General features: G+C 49.1%; 1 protein-coding gene and 1 long non-coding RNA gene across 2 annotated transcripts; both read left to right on the forward strand.

Annotated features, from left to right (window-relative positions):
- The first annotated feature begins 5,811 nt into the window (after positions 1–5,811).
- LOC105416952 (uncharacterized) lies at positions 5,812–7,060 on the forward strand. The gene is made up of 3 exons (XR_964829.2): positions 5,812–6,094; positions 6,240–6,444; positions 6,595–7,060. It is a non-coding gene; the product is annotated as an uncharacterized lncRNA (long non-coding RNA).
- Positions 7,061–18,293: 11,233 nt separating this feature from the next.
- On the forward strand, positions 18,294–20,100 carry cav2 (caveolin 2). Its single transcript, NM_001170355.1, has 3 exons — positions 18,294–18,443; positions 18,673–18,860; positions 19,950–20,100. The coding sequence occupies exons 1-3, from the start codon at positions 18,294–18,296 to the stop codon at positions 20,098–20,100; spliced, it is 489 nt and encodes a 162-aa protein (NP_001163826.1).
- The last annotated feature ends 707 nt before the right edge of the window (positions 20,101–20,807 follow it).

A 20,807-nucleotide genomic window follows, 5' to 3' on the forward strand; every position in this document is an offset into this window, starting at 1 on the left:
TAAACTGCGCTGGCTGGGGTGGTTTCATGACTGTGTTCTGCCACAAAGTTCTGCCAAAGATCCCGGTAACTGCGGAGCGTTTGTGGGACCTCGGGAGGTTGGACTGGTCACTGGTGTGGGATCCACTTTGGGACACGGTCGGCAGTTTCCAGCGAGCGTGTGGCTCCCGCACTCTTTCCACCCCCCTCTGCCATCCATGACCGTGGTGTTTACCGCCGCTGCCTCTGCCAGGTCTTCCCAGCTGCATCTTGTCTCCTCAATAAGCTGCACCTGGCCTCACTTTAGAAGCTCCCGAATCGGCATCGGGACAGCCAGCTTTCCGTGATTTCATCCTCTTAGCCGGGGATTTTACATTGCTTTACTTTAGCTTAGAGCCCTCCGGACGGTCTTTATTTAATGTCATGGCTGTGTATTTTAATAAATCCCATAGATTTGGTCAATTTAAATGTGTTTTTCTGTGGTTGAATTTGATCGGAGGTGGACTATTCTTGATTCCGTTGGTCCAAAGGTGGCAGAGCAGCATTCAGCCCCACAAATACTCTCCATAAATGGCCTCAGAAGCTCTTGAATATATATTAATGTTGCTCTTCTCTCGACTCTCATTGCTCTGAGTAAACCAACAGCCAGAGCTTTTCACTGAACGTTCCCCTTTCCTGCCACTGTTCCTCGCTGCCTTTTCAGCCTCACAGACTGTAAAAAGCTGCAGTTGGGGGCCTCATTCCAGGTTAAAGTACCTAATTGTTTAAATAACGCGACAGGATCGTAAAATCATCATCAAGCTGGACGTATGTTTGCTTGTGCCGTGACAGTGAGGCGTGCATCTGGGGTTGGGTTGGTCAGAGTAAACAGTGGAGGAACGCCACAGCCTGTGATTGGCTGCAACAACACAGAAGCAGCAGCTTGAGGAGACAGAAGCCTCCACTAATGGCAGCATAATAACAGCAACCTGTGCATGACTGACTGGAACCATTTACGGACCAGAACAGGGTCCTTCCTCTATTAACAGATACTGCTAACCCTAACCCTAACCCTGAAAGAGCATGGGATCAGTCATCTGAACTTCATTTTCCATGGAGATGATTATCATCATCATTATCATCATCATCATCATCTTCTTCTTCATCATCAGGCATCTGGGTTGAGAAAATTTGGGCGTGGCAGAGCATGATGCGGTCATCAGCTTCTGTCCTTATTTCAGCTCCTGTTTTTATCAAGCCTGTCGAACCAAATTTCTTTTGATTAGTGAGAATAATGCAGCATGTGCTGATTGCTCATGTGATTCTTCCAGAGAAAAAAAAGATTTTGGGGGCAGAATAAAATGGTTCAGTCATGTGACTTGTTAGAGAACATTATGGTTCCTAAACAAGTGTCCGTCTGATCCTTTGAATTGCCTGAAGGCCTGACTAGAACACTTCAGAATGTTCTAAAACACATGTTGATACTTTCACACAAGAAAGGACCCTCGGGGAACCACGGTGGTTTCAATGTTTTGTGGTTCGGGGGATTTTTCGGGATATTTGGTCAAACACAGCGGGTAAAGGGTTACAGCCCAAGGGTGATGGTTGGTGACCTGTGATGATGCAGTTCAGCACTGGCATCGTTGTCTACTAAACCCAATTTCAGTAACCTTGGCAAACAGAAAAGATTCATCCCAAATACTCTCTCCAAAGTCAATAAACACCAACATAATAATCTATGTTTTTGCAAATATTACACTGTAGGTTCTTGCCTACATGCAGAAATGCTCTCTCTCTCTCTCTTTGCATGTTTCTGTGTGTGTGTGTGTGTGTGTGTGTGTGCCAGAGCCAGATTTTCTTTGATTTGTCTTTTTACATCTGGTTTTAATGAGGGGATTCCTCCGCTGTGCCAGGCAGAGCAGAACAGGGCAGTGGAAAATCATTCACACACAGAAGACGTTCTTAACTCATGACATGGAACAGCCCTGTGATACTGAAGACCTGTGTGTGTGTGTGTGTGTGTGTGTGTGTGTGTGTGTGTGTGTCCCTCTTTACACTAACATGTTCTGGCCCCATTGAGCAGTGTCATGAGCGTATTAAATGGGGAAAGTCAGTCCAGTCTTTAAATTGTTTTGCATCTTTCCGTCACCCCTGGTCGTCTCCCTGAAGGAGATAAAACATGATCGTGTTGCTTCCTCAGACCTTTGTGTAAACCCACAGTGACACCATGAACTCAAATTCCTGCAATAATTGAACTGTTTCCATAGCTGCCTGTCACCACCGGCACACAGAAACCCTAAAAGAGGGGGCTTCTCCTTCCAGATTTACACTCCCAAACACCCAGTAGACCTCATTTTCTCCACATTAACCTTTTACATTCAAGCATCCCTCCCCTTCCGATGATGATGTTTAAAAAAAAAAAGGCTCTTGGACTCCAGCAAGATAAGATCCCTCCCCCAAAGTTTTGGCAAGCAGCAAGAACAAAGTTTAAGAGCCTGTAAATATCTGTGGCAGGAATGTGAGGCGGCCTTGTATGGTCATACGAATCGAATGCTACTTCTTTTTTTATTCCGGTCCATGTTTTCCCCACGGCTCTAATCCTGATACACTTTCACAGAGGAAGACACAAGCGGAGTGAGGGTGTGTCGATGGGACGTCCGGCTTGTGATACAGGGGCTTGTCCACTACGGTTTGGGGTACCTGCTCAGAAACAGCATCATCAAAGCAGCTCTCGTGCACGTTTTACCGTGGACGCGGTGAGAAGACTTGAAGCCTCTCTCATGATGTTCAGTGGTGGGCTGCACCAGCAGCACCTAAAGTGGCAGCGAGGCGTGGAGCTGCAGCCAGAATGCCCTCCAGACTCCCACAGGAACGGAGATCATTGTGTCCGTGCCATGACGACATCATCTGGGGCTCCACAAGTACCTCACAGGTGCTGCAGGAGCTCCAGATGAAACACGAAAGGCTTCTCAGATGTTGATCACGTTTGTTTCCTGGTTACCTGCACTAATGCTGTTAGAGTGAAAACACACAGTGTAAACACTGTAGTCAACACAGATGGGTGACGGTCACGTCCTCTCTCTCTCTCACTCTCTCTCCCTCCCTTTCACCCCCCCCCCCCCACCCCCTCCCGTTATGTGAATAAACATCCTCACATGCCTCATCAATGCTTCCACAGATCACCGAGGAGCTGCTTCTGGTCGGAGGCCAGGCTCCACCCAGGTTATGGGTAGAATGTGTGTGTAGGTGGTAAGAAGGGTGTGATGTTTACAGATCTGCTCCGTAGCCACCTCTCCTCTCCTCTCTCCTGCCTCCTCTTCTCTCCACCCAACCCCACACATGCACGCATTCTCTTACTCTCCCTTTTGAGAATGCAGTCCATCACCTTCCACATAACCTTCCGGTTATCCCTTTTATAAAATAGTGGCTTCAATTTTGGATCATCCCAGGTACATTTTAGCTGCTAATCGTTGCTATTGTTGGCAAATGCACAGAAGACAAAAAAAAGGTTGCCTGGATTTGAACCCTTGGCTACACCAGGGGGCCAGCTGCTAACATCTGGGAAGCATCATCCACTGTGACAATCACAGAAGCTCCAATAACAGCAGGGAATGTTGCGAACAGGCGCTTCATTTTTCATCAGAAGTGGGCGTACAGACAGAAAAAAAGGAACAGGGAGGACAAAAGCTGCCTTTTATCTTTCCTCACCTTCTCACAAATTCCGTGAGCAACCGGCAGGTTCTGGTGTCAGCACCGACCCGCTACTCACCTGGTGACCTCTGACCTTTGGCCACACCCACCTGGCTGGCTGCTGGACAGTGCCAAAATCCACACTTGTTTGAGCGCAGGAACCTTTCCATTCAGCATTTGATGGATAGCTGCAGGAAACTGAGGAACAATAAAGAAGAAAGATCCAGTTCTTATCTTACTCAAGCCTTGAAGGAAACTTTAATGACTTCATTTATCCCCTCTGGCTCGGCTAACCTCCCTGGCAGGAGAATAAAGGTTCATTTTAACCTGTTCAATTAGTTATTTTAGAGCAACGTGTAAAAAGTCCAAACATCCTGCATACCTAACCTTAAATATGTCCTCATCCATGACTGCAGCCACTGGGAGGAAAACCTGACGTGCTCCGTGTGTTTGGTGTGGCTTTTTGAAAGAATGTGCCCACGAGCATTTTGCTCTTTCTCCTGTTGGCTTTTCTATTCCTGGAAAATATACCCACATCAAAGACTTTCTCAGAAATACCTGACAAAAAAAGGTACGTAAACAGGCTCTAATGACTAAGTTTTTGTCTTCAAATGTCACTGTTTTCTGTTATCAAAGCAGGAAAACTCTAACTAACAGCGTAACGTTGCATGGAATGTAGCAAATGCTTAAAATAAACGATGCCTTTAAAGTGCAGGCGAGGAAACGATCAGTTTAAGAGCTGACATCCCGTCACTGGCGCTACGCCACGCTGGGATGTTTACCTTTATGTCACCCACCCGAATAAGCTTAATATATGATGATGATGATGATGATAATTAGGATGATGAAGGTGATGGTGAGGATGAAGAAGACAACCCAGATGCTGCCTGGACACCGCCCCCCCCCCCTCTAAGAAAGAGACTTAGCTGACTCTCGGTTGTGCTGGTTAACCTCTGATACACAACCCCGGTCGTGCACACATAACTCAACGTGCACGGCTGTTTTTCCTGCCTGAGATTCTGTCCGCGCCGCTGACGTTCACGCCTTTTCCACGCGAGGAGCCCTGCTCGTCTGCAGATCTGGACCGACCTGCTCTGCGTCACCCGTAGGTGCGCTCGCATAGCTCTCATTCTCCGGAGGTGAAAGAGCTCGGTGCACGGCAGCGCCCGGTCGGGCTGGAGCGAACCCATGACCTTCTGCTGAAGAGCCGAAGCACGTCAGGGAAGTATATTTGATTAACAGCCCTTCCAAAATAAAACGCCAACCTCCAGGTTAGCTGAATTAACCGAAGCCAGTGAGAAAACAGAGACTTGATCCGCGAGGTTCTGCTGAGGCCTTCGTCCGGTAACAGGACCGCGTGAGCATTATTTTTCTGATAAAAGGGGGACATAAGAAAACACTTTGCTGGGCAGGAATTTTTTACTCCACTCTCATTCTTCAGGACTTAGATAACGTGTTCTTTCTTCACGGGCAGAACTGAGCTTGTCTCTGCATTTCAGTTTTTGCCTGCATAACTTCCTCAAGGCATCAAAAGAGACGTCCTGTGACAGACTCAGAGAAATAAGCTGATCAGGGAAAAATCAGAATCAGAAAAATCAGTTTTTTGGGGAGTTTTTGCGTGTTTTTCCTGAAGGGAAAAGCACTCAGCAAAGAAAACTTTTGCTGCATATAGACTTCACTCAGGTTGACAAGCTGCTTCAGATCCGTGCTCAGGGAGCGTGACAGACCCCTGCGCTGACTGGGCCCTGTGTTCCCCCTCCAGACAGACAAACAGCGCTCCGATCCCTCATGCAGACCCTCCAGCTCCGCTGAAAACAGACGCCCATTGAAGCTACAACACTCTTTCCACAATATACCAGACTAATTGGTGTCAAAGCCTGATTCTGTCTCTGTGATTGGACCCAGTTAAGCCCGCTCGGGCGTGAAGGTATGGCTCCGGAGACACGGAATTCACCACTCACTAGCTTTTTTGATGCATGTTTATCCGTCCTACACTAAAAGCGATCTGAAATATTTTGCTGAATCCAGATCCAGCAGAGCATCGGTGGTACACACTCGTTCCCATCATGTCCCTCCCTTCCTCGTCTGTCTCCAGTTGGTACGTTCCACATCCTGGTTGCAGGATGAGGAATGTGAACGTATCAGTAGGTGGACAGCTTTGGTGATAATGAGGCGCAGCTGTTGTTAATAGAAGCACTGCTCTGGTATTCTACCTACGCCAGGGATGTTCCTGCGCAACAAGTTTGAAAGCATGCAAGTGTTTTTATTGGTGTTCCTGTCGCATTCATTTATAGAAATAGCATAAAATAGCGGTTTTAGCCTGTGACATTAACAGTGACGGCTAGGGTCGCCAGAAATGGAGTTGAGGATATTTTCAGTTTGAAATTTGCCCTGAAGCTGGTACCCACCCCCACGAGGTTTGGACCTGATTAAATCTGGACTTAGGGGTACGTGACATGTTTTTAAATCTTTCCATGTTTCTGCTTGAACTCGAAGGACGTCTTTCTTTGCCCCTGTTGCTGTTGCTATAAATCTGTTTTCCCATTGTGCTGCCTGTGGGAGATGTGCAAAGCCCCTCCATTCCTCTTCCAGCTGGACACCTGAACACAAGCCTGGGTGTTTCTGTGCGGTTGTTGCGAGAACATTCCCCCCCACCCCTACTGCAATAAATTGGTCCTGCTCACAATGGGCAGCACCATAGAGCCGCAGTAGGCCGTGCGGGCTGGCGACTGGGCCTTTCTGGGTGGAAAGACTGCAATCAGGGACAGTCCGCGCACCCTTTTTGGGTTCACGTGAGGTGAAACACCACGCAGTCGTCCGCTATGTTATCTGTCTCTGTTGATTCAGCTGTTTATGTCTCCACCAACATTCTCTGCATTCCATCATAGCACATACACTTGCTCGCCCAGCGTGCAAAGTTTACACTGCTGCCCCTCTTCACCTGCAGGACGGTCCTGCAGACGCGCGCGATGATGTCAGCAGGTCAAACATGCACGACAGAGATCACTGACGTCATTTAGATTACCCATAATACTGGAGGACATGGAAACACTGCCGGGCTGGAGTGCAGCATCAGCGGGTGTTCGCTCAAAAGTTGGACACTCTGCAGGCCGTCAGTGCTAAAGAGGGAATGCTAATTACTCTGAATTTATGTCATTAAAATAATGAATGCCCCACTGGAGCGCTGACAGAAGTACGGTAATAAAAACTAGTTTACTAAATCCTCCCGTTTCTGTATATTTTATGACAGCTTGCATTCATCGCTCTTCTTTCCATCCTCTGTAGTTTAGCTCAGAAAACGAGGCAGCACCCAGTAATGGAAACCCCCGAATTAGCTACAGAAGTCGTCCTGTTACCCGTTTGGTGAATGAGCGGGTCGACTGGGGACAGACGACCACACTTTGATCAGAAAGATCGGATTATCCGAATCCCCCCGAGGCCAGCTCCGGCTCGCTTTCAGATCCATCCACAACGTTTCCTCATTCACTTTTATGCCTTCAATTATCAGTTTTTGGCAGAATGTTCTGTAAAATGACTAAACTGGGAGAAACACAGCTTCCAGGATAGATGCTGGCAGATATCCAGTCTGTTTGTGGAGCCTTTTACCAAAATAGACGAGGGTTTTTCTCAGCAGGTCAGAGGTGGAGGTGAACAGTGAACGGCTGCCAAACTGGACTAACGCAGAAGACAGGATGGTTGTGTCGTCTTTGCATGACAGGCTGGTCGTTTAAACAATGTTGGTGGTGGCTGAAATGGTTTTAAATGTTGTCTGGAGAGAGTTACGGCACACTCAAACTGACAAAACCGGCGTTTTCCCAACCTACTGAGAAGTTAACCGCAGTGTTGCCACTGAGACAAACAGGCAGAGTTATGTTGAAAGGTGCAACAGTCACGTGCACTGAGCAACAGCGGCAGTTCTGACCTTCAACACCGCTATTGTTTAAAACAAACCTGAACGGTTTGAGGGATGGGGGTGAGGGGGATCAACAGCACCCGGCCCAAACACACTACCGGGCTTCGGCCTTCGTGGGAACACGAGTTGTTCTGCGATTGCAGTTTTAAGGACGAGGAAAACCTTTCTGAGCAGCACATGAAACACTTCCCCCGTCGGCTCAAAGGATAACGCGCACACTGAAGTTCATGCCCTCTGGGATCATTCTCTCCACCACAATTAGATATTTTTCCCCTCTGGATAGAAACCATTGAAGGAGCACTTGCCAAGCGGCTCTGCTGTACCCCCCACCCCCTCCCGTCAACCCTCCGCTGACAATACACGGAAGCAACACGACGAGGCCTATTTGGACAAGAAGAAAAAGCCCTCTTGGGTGTCGTTTTCACATTCCATGCTCCAAAACATGCCGTCATATCCTCACCGTTCCCGGGCGTCATACAATACTCTGACATGGGACGGCGGGAGCCAGAGGATGAGGGTGTGTGCCTGTGGGAGATCTACACACACCGACCCAGGTCCCATTAGCAGAGCCGTATTCCACTGACAGGCTGAGGAAATCCTCGCTCCCGACCAGTACGCGCTCAGCTCGCCCACCCACGTGGCCACGGGGATGTCCTCAGACAGGCTGGGAGGGGGGTTGACGTTCCCATTCGCTAATCAGCTGACGCCCCCCCCCCTCCCCTCCCCATAGGTTTTCCCTCCATTTATCTGCTGTCATGTGGTTCACTCGGGTTCATTTGCGCGTACGTGTCAGCGAGGCTGAGCTCTCCAGAATGCCGCATGTGTGTGGCGAGCGGCTTTGGAAGGAATTTCACGGGATGATAGGGTTTCCCTGTCAGGGTCTTGACAAACTCAACATCCTACGGAATTCCCTGACACGGGGCAGATCGCTCTGGGCCATTTTCCTGCCCAGCTCTTGATATGCAAACATCCTAAATACCCTCCTCGAGTGTCCTCCGCGGACTCACACTGGCTTTTTGTGCATAAAATGCAGCCATCTGTTGGTATTGTACTGAAAAAAGCCATCTTTAATAAACCGTGCTAACTATAGCCTGCTTTTTTTCAGTGTGGAAAGTTTTCCAGTGATGTCTTATTTTGGATCCCAGTGTGAATTGGCCACATTGTCCCACAGCCAGTACAGTGACCAAACCCATCCTGCTCCAAACCCACAGTTTACATTATGTAATCCTCTCACCGCTATCCCCATGGCAACCTGCTGTTGGCATAGTAACCTGCCCCCAACAAGCTACAGCTAGGTAGACACCAGCTTGATGGACCTGATCCAGGAGAACATGTGTGATCAGCAGAATCTTCTCACCGATATTGATGAAACCTTGATGAAATCTGTGTCGGGATCTGGAGTTTGTTACTGAGAAAACACGATGTACTGTAGTGGCTGGTTCCGTAGAGAGGAAGAAGGGAACTCTGTTATTCAATGGCAAGACTGAGTCACTGGTGCAGAGGAACACCACACAGCAGGAAAAAGGCCCGCGTCTGTTCCCTGCCGGGGACCACAGGATCACGAGAGGGGAAGGAGACGCAGATGGAGGGGTAATAAAGAAGATTACAAGTGGTGATAACAAGGGCGTGGAAAAAATGTGCGCTCCTGAGAACAGAACCCAGTCGACCCAACGCTCAGTCAACTACGAAAGGTTTCAGGAGTTCTAAAGGTCAGAGGTCACGCAGAATCTCACTCTGAATCCACGTCGGCTCACATCACAAGAGGTTCAAAGTCATCGCACAAGAAGACAACCTGGAAGAGAAGGGAGGTGTGTATGTGAGGGAAGCGGCGGAGACAGGTGGACATGAAGGTCATTGGGTCAGGTGAGGTAAGGGGAGGCTCCACGGAGCTCTCTGGAGCTCCAACTCAAAACAATAATCACTCCCAAAGGAGGCAGCAAAAAGGGCTTTGAAGGGTAGTTGAGGATAGCTATGATTCATAGCTGCGGCATGAAACCAGGACCAGGAGGAAAGGCTGAAGTCCACGCAGGAGGAAGGACCCTGGCAAGGGACAAGGACAGACGCAGACGAAATATGGGGGACGTGAGAGCAATCAGGACAATCAGGCAGGTGACACATGAAAGAAGGGGAGGGTAGCTTTTCAAAGCAAAACAGGAAGTCACGAGAGGAAACCTCACCGACCCTGAACGGCGAAGAAACAGCAGACGAAATAACGGGACACAATCTGGAAAACAGCAACATTCTCCCAGCAGTGAAACATTGACTCTTTGTCCCTTTTACATTTTATTGTGATTTCCCCCCTCGGAGACATCCAGACAGTTTGTCTATCCTAATTAGCAATCCAGCCTTTGCGTGTGTGTGTGTGTGCGTGTGTGTGAACGGGCTAGTGTGTTTTATTGTATCCAAGGCAAAGCAGCTCCCTCTAAGTTTCCATCCTCCTTCTTTGGAGCAGCAATTTCCTGAATCCAGGCCAGGAAACTCTGCGTCGGTCAGTTCTGCTGAGAGGCAGAGAGGATTGTGGGAAGGAGGGTGAAGGAGGGTGGAGGAGGGCTGGTGGATGGCGGTTTTTACGCAGGCATTCTGAAGCCTCGGTCCACCAACGCTAGCGCTAACGAGGGCGAGGAGAGAGCATGATAGCAGAGCGACGAGGCCTTAAAATGACAGAACATCAACAGACATTAAGGACGCACTTGAACGATACACGGGGGGGGGGGGGGCAGGGACGGTCTTTATCATGTCAGTGCCACCCAGGGGGTGATGAGAGCACCCGGGTGGCACCACCCACCACCTCATTCCTGTGTGTGTTCAGCCTGCTCGTTGCATCCAAATGATTGATCGGCATGTTTGAAGCTTCCGTGCTTTGTTTAGAGGCTGTTTGATCTTTGATCCTTAAGACGGCCTCTAAAAACTCCTTAAATCTTCAGAATGCATCTTAATCACTTGATGAGCTACAGTGCAGTTATCTCTTCCACTGTCAGTTTGGACACACATTTTTCCCCCTAAAATGTTGCCATCTTTAAATATTATTCTCACATCTACTGTATAATATATGAGATCAAAACTCAAGGATCCAAGTTCTGTTGGCTGATCCGGCAGCATGTGAGAAGCTGTGGAAATTTGCCGTTTCGTGAATCCCTTTCCAGCTGCTCTGCTCTCCTCCTTAGATCTATAAATTCGTGGGCTCTTAAAGACAAGAACCTCCTAAAACTGTTAAACAAGTGAGAAACACAGGCTTCAACTGATTTGTGGGTTTTTGCATTGGAACTCTCGTCGTGCAGATGTTGACCGGCTCCACAGCTGCTCTTTCACACCTTCACCTCTGACCTCTCAAGTGTTTCTACAAGGATAAATTTGGGAAAATTGGACACCGGAGACATGTCATGCCCAGATAACGCTGTTATTTTCATGTTTGGACGTACAAAGAAACGTAATCTCGCTCTTCCTGCTAGCTGTTACGCTAATTAGCTGTCGCAGCCAGTTGTGTTGCTTATCCAAGATTTTACTGCCGATGTGCTTGAAGTACCCGCTGCTCTCCCTTCCCATTCTATCCTTATCTTGCTCACACCGCTTCCTGAGTGGAACGTTGAGGAAGGCTTGTCTCGCTCTGGCACCGTGTTGACGTCCCTGGCACAACCCCGCGCACGCACGCGTGTGCGCGCGAGCTCTCGTGCCAGGCAGACTGAAGGAGGTTCAGAAGAAGTGAGATTCCTAAAGAGTGAGCTCACCGGAGCCTCGGAGCGATTTAATTATCAAACTGAGCTGAATTGAGGGAACATTGTGCTAATTCCTGCAGCGGCTGCGCTGCTGATCCAGAAACTGGAATCTTTGTAACAGCGGGAAGTGAAGTTGCACGTTATAGGCTGCTCATCAGAGAGTGGAGCAGTTAAACAACCAGTCTCTCACCTCAGAGAAGACTTCCTGTAGGTTACTACAGGGAAAACTACATCTACGCCCCCACAAGCCTGCAAAATGTCCAAATTTATTTTTTCCGGTTTGACTTTTACCTTCAAGTAAACCGAAACGTAAGTCATAAACAAAGGAGACTCCAGACAATACAATGAATTCTGTGATCACATGACTGTTAGAGGGAGAAATCCTTAAACAGGTTTGGTAGCCGATGAACCGCAGCAGCTCCGGTGTGTGAAGCCCAAGTTGTGCTTATTTATAGCCACTAATATAAAACAAAAGATTTCATGAAAAAAATCTTTTCAAAAAAGCCTCTAAATGCTGTTGGAAGTGAACCGAAGCGTCTCGTCTGCCCAGAAAATGTCATATTTTGCTTCTCCCGGATCCCACGAGGAGCAGAAATGTTTCTCCCTGCGCCGTTTCTCGACCTTTTGGGTTGAATATTAAACTCAAACTGTGGACAGACGTCTAAAAATAACTCCTCCTCAGAAGAAATTCTCTCCCACAAACATCAGCTGGAGCATCGGGGACCATGTGTTTCGTGTCTGCTGGCATTGTTTGTCAGGATGACAAAGGCATAAAGAATGTCTCTATAAAAGGAACTCGCTGCTGCACTTTGCAGTAATTTCATTGATTAAAGACTCGCGACTATTAAAACAAACACAAAGGACGCAAAACTGTAAAGACCTAGCGTTTCAGGTGAAGCTGACAGTTTAGCGTTAGCTTGGATGCGTTAAACAAGCCCATAAAATGTTGACGCGCAAACACACTTGCGCGGAAGTGTGAGCGGCGCCGTCGGAGCGGCGTGACAGATTCCAGGCGTCAGCGACGGTTCGCAGCTCCAGGAAAGACTGGAACTCACTCTGGAGATAAACACGGACAACCTGCACCCAAGCTAACGGGGGCCTGTGGCTAAGCTGAGCAGAGGCCAGCGGGTTCTTTCCTCCGAGAGTTTCCAGCATTTTTTCACTTCTGATGACAACACGGCTCTTCGGATGAATCGTATCCCATCAGAAAGAGATGCTTTTTACGACCCCAGCTTGTCTGCAACCCCCCCACATTCAGTCCTCCCCTCAAGATGTCTTAAACCTGCGAAAAGCGCCGACTCGGCGCGCCACACACGGCTCCGTCCCGTCATTTCTCCACCATTTCTGCCTTTCAGTCAGCAGCCATCCTCGCTGGTCGGTGCGCTGGATTATTTCAAGCTCATTATTACTGCTTTCCAAATGCCACACCAATTTTCACCAACCTCATCACCATGACAACGCTGGTTACGGGCCCGTTGTCCTCCTCCCCCGCGGTTCAGGCTGTGCCAACACACCTGGTGCAGCCTTTGAGTCAGTCCAGCCACCAAAACTGAGAAAAATGTGCACCCATGACCTTTGACCCAGGTGGAAACCCGACTTAGTTTGCGTAACGGACTGTCGCCTCCTATGAAGTCAGTTATTCTGATGACTCCGTCTGTCTTGGATGCCTTGTAAAACATTGGGTCCGTGTTTTCCCTCCCACCCCCCCCACCCCCGATCAGTTCGATGGCTCCACTGGTCGAGTGGAGCCCTGGAAGCATCAGACAATGCAGCAGGAGGTGTTGGAAAGCATTGATCTCCTGAACATTCCTGGCCTTCAGCAGCAGGAGTGTTTGTGGTGAAGTTTGGACACCAGAGGGGGGGGCTGGTTGGGGGGGGGGGGGTGTCTATAAATGTCACCCACTGTTTTGTTCGACCGCCGCGAACGTTTCAGGAAATGGGAGAGCGAGCAAAACTGTGTGGTCAGCATGCGAGAAATAACAGCAAAGCTGAAAGAGTGTTAAAAAAAATCCAGGAATAATTAAACCTTAAAAGAGGGAATTCCGTAGGCTGGTCAGAGGGGGGAGGAGGGGAGGGGGGGGGGGGGGGGGGCAGGCCGTGACTCAGAGAAACCCTGTTTGTTTGACTCTGCCTGTGGTTGCTTCCCAACATGGCAACCACATGCTCAAAGCATTTCCACTCCTTCCACTACAGCACTGTTTGGTTAAATGGGAACCAGATAAGTGCCTTCATCCCTACAGTTAGTGAGCTAACAGTCTGGACCTCCCCGGAAACAATGATAGTACAGCGGACTGGCACCCGTCTCCAACATCCATTAGACGCACTAAAAAGCCTTAAATGACTGATTTGTCTAGTGTCTACATTAGGAGCATTCGCTTCTTTGTCAGGGTGCAACGATTCTTGCAATGGCAAGTTCTAACCGAGATGCAGACGTGTTTAAACCGGACTCAAATTCTTAAGAACAAGAGAAAGAGTTGTGCAAGTTGCTGTATCTCAGCAGCGGACTGAGCCCTGATAACGGGCTGAAGGCCCTGAAGGTCAGCTGGGGTTCTGGAGGACAGAAACGGGACAAGTGGCCCCTGTTTAAGTCGCTTGTTATCCCAAGGACGGTTACAAAGTGGGCAAAAGTCCCCAAACTGTTGAACAACAATGCAGTTGTATGTGTATTAGGGGTTCAGGAACTCCCTGCATGAAGGTGGTGGGGGGGGGGGGGGGGGGGGGGGGGGGACATAAAGTAGCGTCATTAATGCATCAAAAGCAATCCTTGTGCCTTTTTGAACTCTGTCCAGAGGTGGCTGTTTGGTGTGAAAGCATCATTCACGTCCTGGCCTTAAAGTTCTGTGGAAAACTACTGCGCGTGCACGTGCGCGCGCCTGCATCTCGTGGTTCCTCTGTTCGCCGCACCCTCCATGTGCGCGTCAGGTGTGGAGGCACCTCAGGAATGAGAATAGTTCACCCTGCTGAGAGCAGGAAAACATCGTGTTTACGTCCAAGTTGTTGAGTCCAAGAAGCCTCGGAGTTTCTTTTCCTTGGTGCCTGCATGCTCACACACACACACACACACACACACACACACACACACACACACACACGCCTACAGTATTTGTGACACGGTGTCTCTTTTGCTAGTGAAGTCAAAGCCGAGCCGTTGCATTCTCGTGGCCATGGTGATGGAGGGTGACGAAGCACGCGAGGCCGAAGGAGACATTTTTAAGCAGTTGTTCAGATCTTCCACTCCGGGTTGCTGTGGCTCACTCTGTGTGTGTGTGGGTGTGTGGGTGTGTGATGGGCTGATCCTTGTGGAGGTGCTGGGTGTGTCGGACAGCCTGTATTTGTATCAAAGATAAGCGCGAGTCCATTTTTATGGTTGCAACTTGAAACTGGAGGACATTTAAAAAACTGGTCCATGCTGGCGAAGAGGTGAAGATAATGTCTGTTTTAGCAGATTTACTTGGTACTAAGATGATGCTGAAGTAGTTAAATATCCACCGACGTGTGTGTGTGTGTGTGTGTGTGTGTGTGTGTGTGTGTGTGCGTGTGTGTGTGTGTGTGTGTGTGTGTGTGTGAACCAGCACATGAAATCACTCTTTTAGTTTTGCCTGTTTCCTCCAATAAAGAGGTTTTTAATACTGAATGCAGGCTCACAAACGATGACCAGGACGATCGGCCACACCCAAACGTGCATCATCCTCTGCTCTGACTGTTCCGCCTCCATCCGTGTTCAGGTGGTCGAGGAGAGTCCGTAGCGGTCGCCATGGCTACCACACATCCTCCCGTCCAATGAAAATGTCCAGGAAGACAGAAGGAAAGCGCGTGTGAGCCCTGACATGAGCAGCGTCCTCCGCAGGGCCCGGCATGATCCAACAGCTGCTCTGCATACCTTCCACCGCCGTCATCCTCCACATTATCTACAGCCACAGAATCGGGGGAAACTTCAGCGCCTTCCACCTGTCTGGAGCCGACGCCGAAGCTTTTAAGAGGGTCATTCTCCGGCTTTTAAGACATGACATCACTTTGACACGAGGCGCGAAATCTCCACCGCTCCTGAGATTACAGGGTGTCGCTGTAATAGTAGAGGACGTGGGACGAAAGGAGCTCCAGTTATGAAGCGCTCGGAGCCTTTGAACTTTTACTAAACACGAGCGTAATCACCCGTAAAATCACCGATCCTTCTCTCTGTGAAGAAGAAAGCTGCAGGATGAGGAAATATTTTCCCCTTTTTAATGATATGAACACAAAGCCAAGCTGCTCCCAGCAAAATGGCAGGCAGGGAAAGGTGATCAAAAAGCTATTTAACCATGTTTTCCCCCCTCCTGGCAACAATAGTTTCCATGTGATGAAAGCGACAGCTGACTTTTTATGGTGCGTGGTTTCATTCAAAGCTCCACACAATGCTCACAATGGGCGATAAGTCTGTCGGGCAGCTACACGGAACGCCGGTGTGTGGTTTAATTACGCTCCGATCAATTATACAGGAACTGCATTGGAGATAAACTTTCCCCCGTGGTGTCTACAGTTTGGAAGAGAGCGATCTGGGCTATTTTGGAAAATGGTTCGAGGGCTTTTCAAACTTGTTGTGAAATGTTTCCACTGCCAGAACAAATGTGACAGTCAGAGGCTCAGTATGCCGGGGCCTGTCAGGACATTCCTCCCTCCACCACCGGCACCCGTCTCTTCTCTCTCACTCATCTCTCCATCCATCCATTTATCCATCCGTCCTCCAGAATGGTTTAAATGCCTCACTGAACCTTCTCCCTCTCTGAATTACATAACCTGGTCACCGGCAAGTTGACACGCTAACTCAACGAGCATCTATTTAAGATGGATTAATAACCTGTCTGGTCGCCCGAGTCGTAGCATCTCTCCATGAGCAGAGAGAAATACGGTTCTGGTGGACTTTAAAATCGAAGATTTACACCATTCTTGGGTCTTGAGAGCTCCAACATTTACTGTAAGTCGTTGGTAACTTGCCAGGAAAAAAACTGCTGCAGAGGAAAGAAGAGTGAACTGAATGCTCACAAGCACCAAGCATCAGATCGTGTCTGGAAAAGTCTGTTTTTGTGGGCCTTAAATCCAAATCATTCACATCCATTCCTCTTCTGTCATGTCTTCCCCAGCTGCTGTGTCCAAAAGGCAACATCCACCATTACTGAGGCAGGAATGCTGAGTGAGGACATGGGATATGGCAGCTGCCAGGCTGGATCACGGCACAGGGATCGGCCAATAAGGGCAGCCAGAAAGCTGCAGAAAGCCAGGACAGATCCAGGGATCCTTCTGCCCTCAGGCGCACTCGGGACAGACGCGACATTCGACAGACAACACGTGGATGAAGCCGGATCCTGCGCGGGTGAATGTCGTCACGTGAAAGAGACGCAGACACGTTTACGCTCGCCGCTCTGCATCTGCAGCCTCTGCTGCTCTGCTCCAGCTGCTCCGTCCACGTGGGTGCGAGAGTTCTGCTTCCAATCAAGTGGAAACCAAAGGATCGCAGCAAATCAAGGTTTAAAAATAAAGCAAACGCTCTGCCTTCCTCGGTTGGAGAGGAACTGAAATCAGGCTGAAATGAATCAGCGAAATGAATCATGTTTCTGCGTTTTATTTCGTTTTTGCAACGATGCCTCGGTCAGAACGCGTTGCATCCCAAGGAATGAAACAAGAAACACCCCCGCGAGGCTCCCAACGACGTCCTGAAGGTGACACGGGTCCCACACCGAAGACGCGCGTCCTCTGGGCGTGGCAGGAAGTCCTGGTGCGCTGCTGCAGGTGGGCTGATATCATTGTTCCTCATGGAAACTCCAGGACAAATATGCATTTGTTCCCCGTTAAATCAGAGGAAGCGTTCCACGCCGTTCCACATTAGGACGAGGACCCTCAGGGGAAGCCTTAATAGGAAATCCTGGAATGTGTCTGTATGGTGAATACATTAAATATTGAGCCCAGGATGAGCGGGGGCGACGACACACGCTGGCGGGAGTGTTCAGGCCAACGATACGGCACCGTCGCTGTCCGCGTTGATGTCTTCATCCTGTCTGATCAGCGACCAATTAGCATTTCTGGACATCTCGGCCACAAAGCTTGGAGACTTTCTCCATCTTTGGTGCACCACATGTGATGTTGTGGCTCGGAACACCAGAATCCAGAGTTCTCCCCTGTCGTGACCTCCTTGTCTAAACTCCACCGTCCTGGCTCAGAGTTCTGGATCAGTCTGGCCGACTGGAATCCTCCTTATTTGGCTTTGCCGCCGGCTACACTGAGTTGTGATTACAGTTTCATTGCGCTATTGGCATTCAAAGTGTAACAAACCCATAACTTCCTCTCCAGCTCGCGCTTCCGTGCACTCCCTGTGTCTGTCCTCTCTCCCCACCTCACCCTCAGGCCGACCAGTCAGCGCTCCCGTCGCCGAACGCCTCTTTGGCACAACATCTCTGTTAATCCATGTTGTTCTGTCACGATTCGACCTCACTGAATACCCAGCAGCACTCTCTTCTTTCTGCTTTGCTGTCAGTCTTTCTGTGTGTGCGTGTGTGCGTGTGCACGTGCGTGCTCCAACAAAAGAGGGTGGTTGTTTATGGCTTGAATATGAATAGGCAGGATCTGGCATCAACAAATGAGATGCAAAGTGCACAACAGAGAGGAAGTTTTACTTGTTTGTGAAGTTTAAAAGAAAGATTTTGGACGATTTGATTTGATTTTGGAATTGTTGTTTATGTTTAAAAATGCGGAAGCGTGTTTTCATTTAAACGCGCGAACATCTGGATTAAGTGGAAGATTAACGCAGATTGAGGTGACATCAGCCCCCGAGGCCTCCTGGGTGTGCGCGGCTCGTTGCTGGGGGCTAATTTGCTGCACAGTGGCGTCAGTCATCAGGGAAATGGTCCGGGGAAGTGGCTCTGAGCCTGTTGTGTCTCCTCGGTCCCACGCTGCGCTGCTTTCCATACGGGGAGGGGTGGCGCTCAGAGCGGCGCAGAGCGCAGAGCGCAGCGTCACCAGCTCTCCGCCGGCTCCGTCTGACTGAACAACATGGGTCTGGAAAAGGAGAAACTGGAGTGCAGCATAATTATGGACGAAGACGAGTTCAACAGGTCGATAGAGCCCATCCTGTCGAAGAAAGCCAGGCTGTATTCATCCGCGCCGGACCGAGATCCGCATGACATCAACGCGCAGTTGAAGGTAACTTCGCGGAACTGCTCTTCAAAAGTGAAAACAACGCGATGTCGACTGGCTACACGAACCATTTACGTGCACCACTTAACGTGACCTCTTTTTGTTCCCGTGTAACACTTTGAGCCTGAATACCTGGAAGTCGCAGCCTCCGTGCGCGCCCACATTCCCCCCATCGTGCGTGTCAGCGCTAATTGTGTCTTCCTTTGTTTTTGCTTGGCTCGGTTTGACCTGACAGGTTGGTTTTGAAGATGTGATCGCGGAGCCCGCGTCCGCGCACAGCTTCGACAGAGTGTGGATCGGAAGCAGCGCCACATTTGAGCTGGTCAAGTTCATCTTTTACCGCCTGCTGACCACGCTGCTGGCCGTGCCCGCGGCTTTCATCCTCGGCGTGGTGTTCGGAGTGCTGAGCTGCATCCACATCTGGTAAGGAGAGGATGGTGTCCGGGCGACAGCTCGAACAGACAGAGACAGAATCATGTTTTAGGGAACTTTTGAAGTGAGAAATTGTTCTCATGGTCCCTTTTTTTGCAGCAAAAGCAGAGAAAACAATGAGAGAACAGCCAAAGGCTTTTCTGCTTGTTCTGCTGCTCTAGGACCAGTTATTTTTAGTTAGCATCACATGCACCATAACAGTCAGAGGCTTGTTTTTACGCTTTTTATTGGGGTGATTATGTCACGCTTGTGTCAGCGACACGATCGGCCACCAAGCCCAACCAGGTGTTTCCAGGTTCGCCGACCTGGAACCGCAGCCCAAAGGGTCCCTTTATTGACACTTGATGAAATAACAGCTTATGCCATGAAGTAAGTGCTTTATGGAAAGTTTAGAGGCACGTTTGGTTCCACTGCTAGTGGAAAAAACACACCTTCTGGCCCGTATTCACATAGCTGGTGATCCAGCAGTGGTTCTCGGCCCGTTTGCAGACCAGTGTGAGACATTCTGCCACTGCGGCTCGAAAGCTTGTGCGCAGTGTTTCGGCTTCACGAGGACGACCCTGTGACTGAGCCAGGAATGCTGGGATGCAAGCAAACCCAGAATGGTGCTGCTTCAAAGGAGAACACAGTCCTCCAAACAGCTCAGGGGGCACCTGAGAGGAAAGGTCAGCAGCTGCACACCTGTCTAAGCAATCAAAGGTCTTCTCTGGATTGGTTCACTCATCGTTTTTGCCCCTTTGTGGTTGAGTTTTCAGGCCCCGTAGCTGCTTCTGAAGCTGAAAAGTCAACAATAGCCTCGTCCGTTGGATGTTTACCCTGCCTGCAATAAAATTCCCGTTGTCAGTAGATGATAGAGTTGCAAATATCAGATGCAAACGAGACGTGAGCGATGAGCAGCTGCTAAGCTTTAGTTGATTTGAGATGACAGGAACATTGAGGCTTTATAAAGATGGACAATGTCCTGAGCTCACAGTAAGGACGTGTGAGCTGATGGTCTTCTTTCATTATACTTGCATCCATGGACCATGTGCAGCAGTAGTTGAAAGCCCTTGACGTGACCTTTGACCTTTGTTCTTCCAGGCTGGTGATGCCGGTGACCAGGAGCTTCCTGATGCTTCTCCCATCCATCCAGGTGGTGTGGAAGAGTGTGACGGACATGTTCATCACTCCGCTCTTCCACAGCATGGGAAGGAGCCTGTCCTCCATTCAAGTGAGGACCTCGGACACCTGAGGGGGACGTTCCAGCGGGGAAGCAGACAGATTTCAGGACAAAAGTGAAGCGCGTCTCCCCCAGAAAGCACAAGGCCAGATGTAAAAGAGCTGAAAATTGAACACGATCTGCTTCAAACGTATGTTTTTTGTTGAAATATTGAAACCAAAGGGAATCCATTTGAAGCCTAAATTTCTTTAAAACATTGATCAAACAATGGCAATTTGGTTTTTCTACGAGGTGTTTATATTTATTGAGAAGCGCTTGTGCACCGCCCCATAATATTTCTAATATGATTCTATATGTTTGTCATTATTAATATTCACTGCTGATTTGCTAAGATGTAAGATTTCTGCTTGTGTATATATTCCAAAGAAATCATTTTTAAGCATATATGACCTGAACCAGAGGACAGCAGAGACTCCCGGCCGTAGTTAAACTAAAGTAAATGATACGATGCTGCTGTGTTGATTTCACAGTGGACATTTGATTTCTATAAAGTCTCACAAATGTCTTTGTTATCGACACAATGACGGACAATTATTGACAGGAACAGTGTGTAACTCGCTGGTACCTGCAGGATCACCTCTGCTTTTCTTCGCTGCAGCTTTTTTTGGGGCCGTTTTGACTCCCGATGTGGCTGAAACATTTGTCTGGAGTGAACATTTGGTGTCCAGGACCTCCTTTTTCTGTTGATTCTTTAAGCATCTCCTAAAGAGTGAAACGCT

Source organism: Takifugu rubripes, chromosome 9 (genome assembly GCF_901000725.2).
Source record: "Takifugu rubripes chromosome 9, fTakRub1.2, whole genome shotgun sequence".
Lineage (NCBI taxonomy): Eukaryota > Metazoa > Chordata > Actinopteri > Tetraodontiformes > Tetraodontidae > Takifugu > Takifugu rubripes.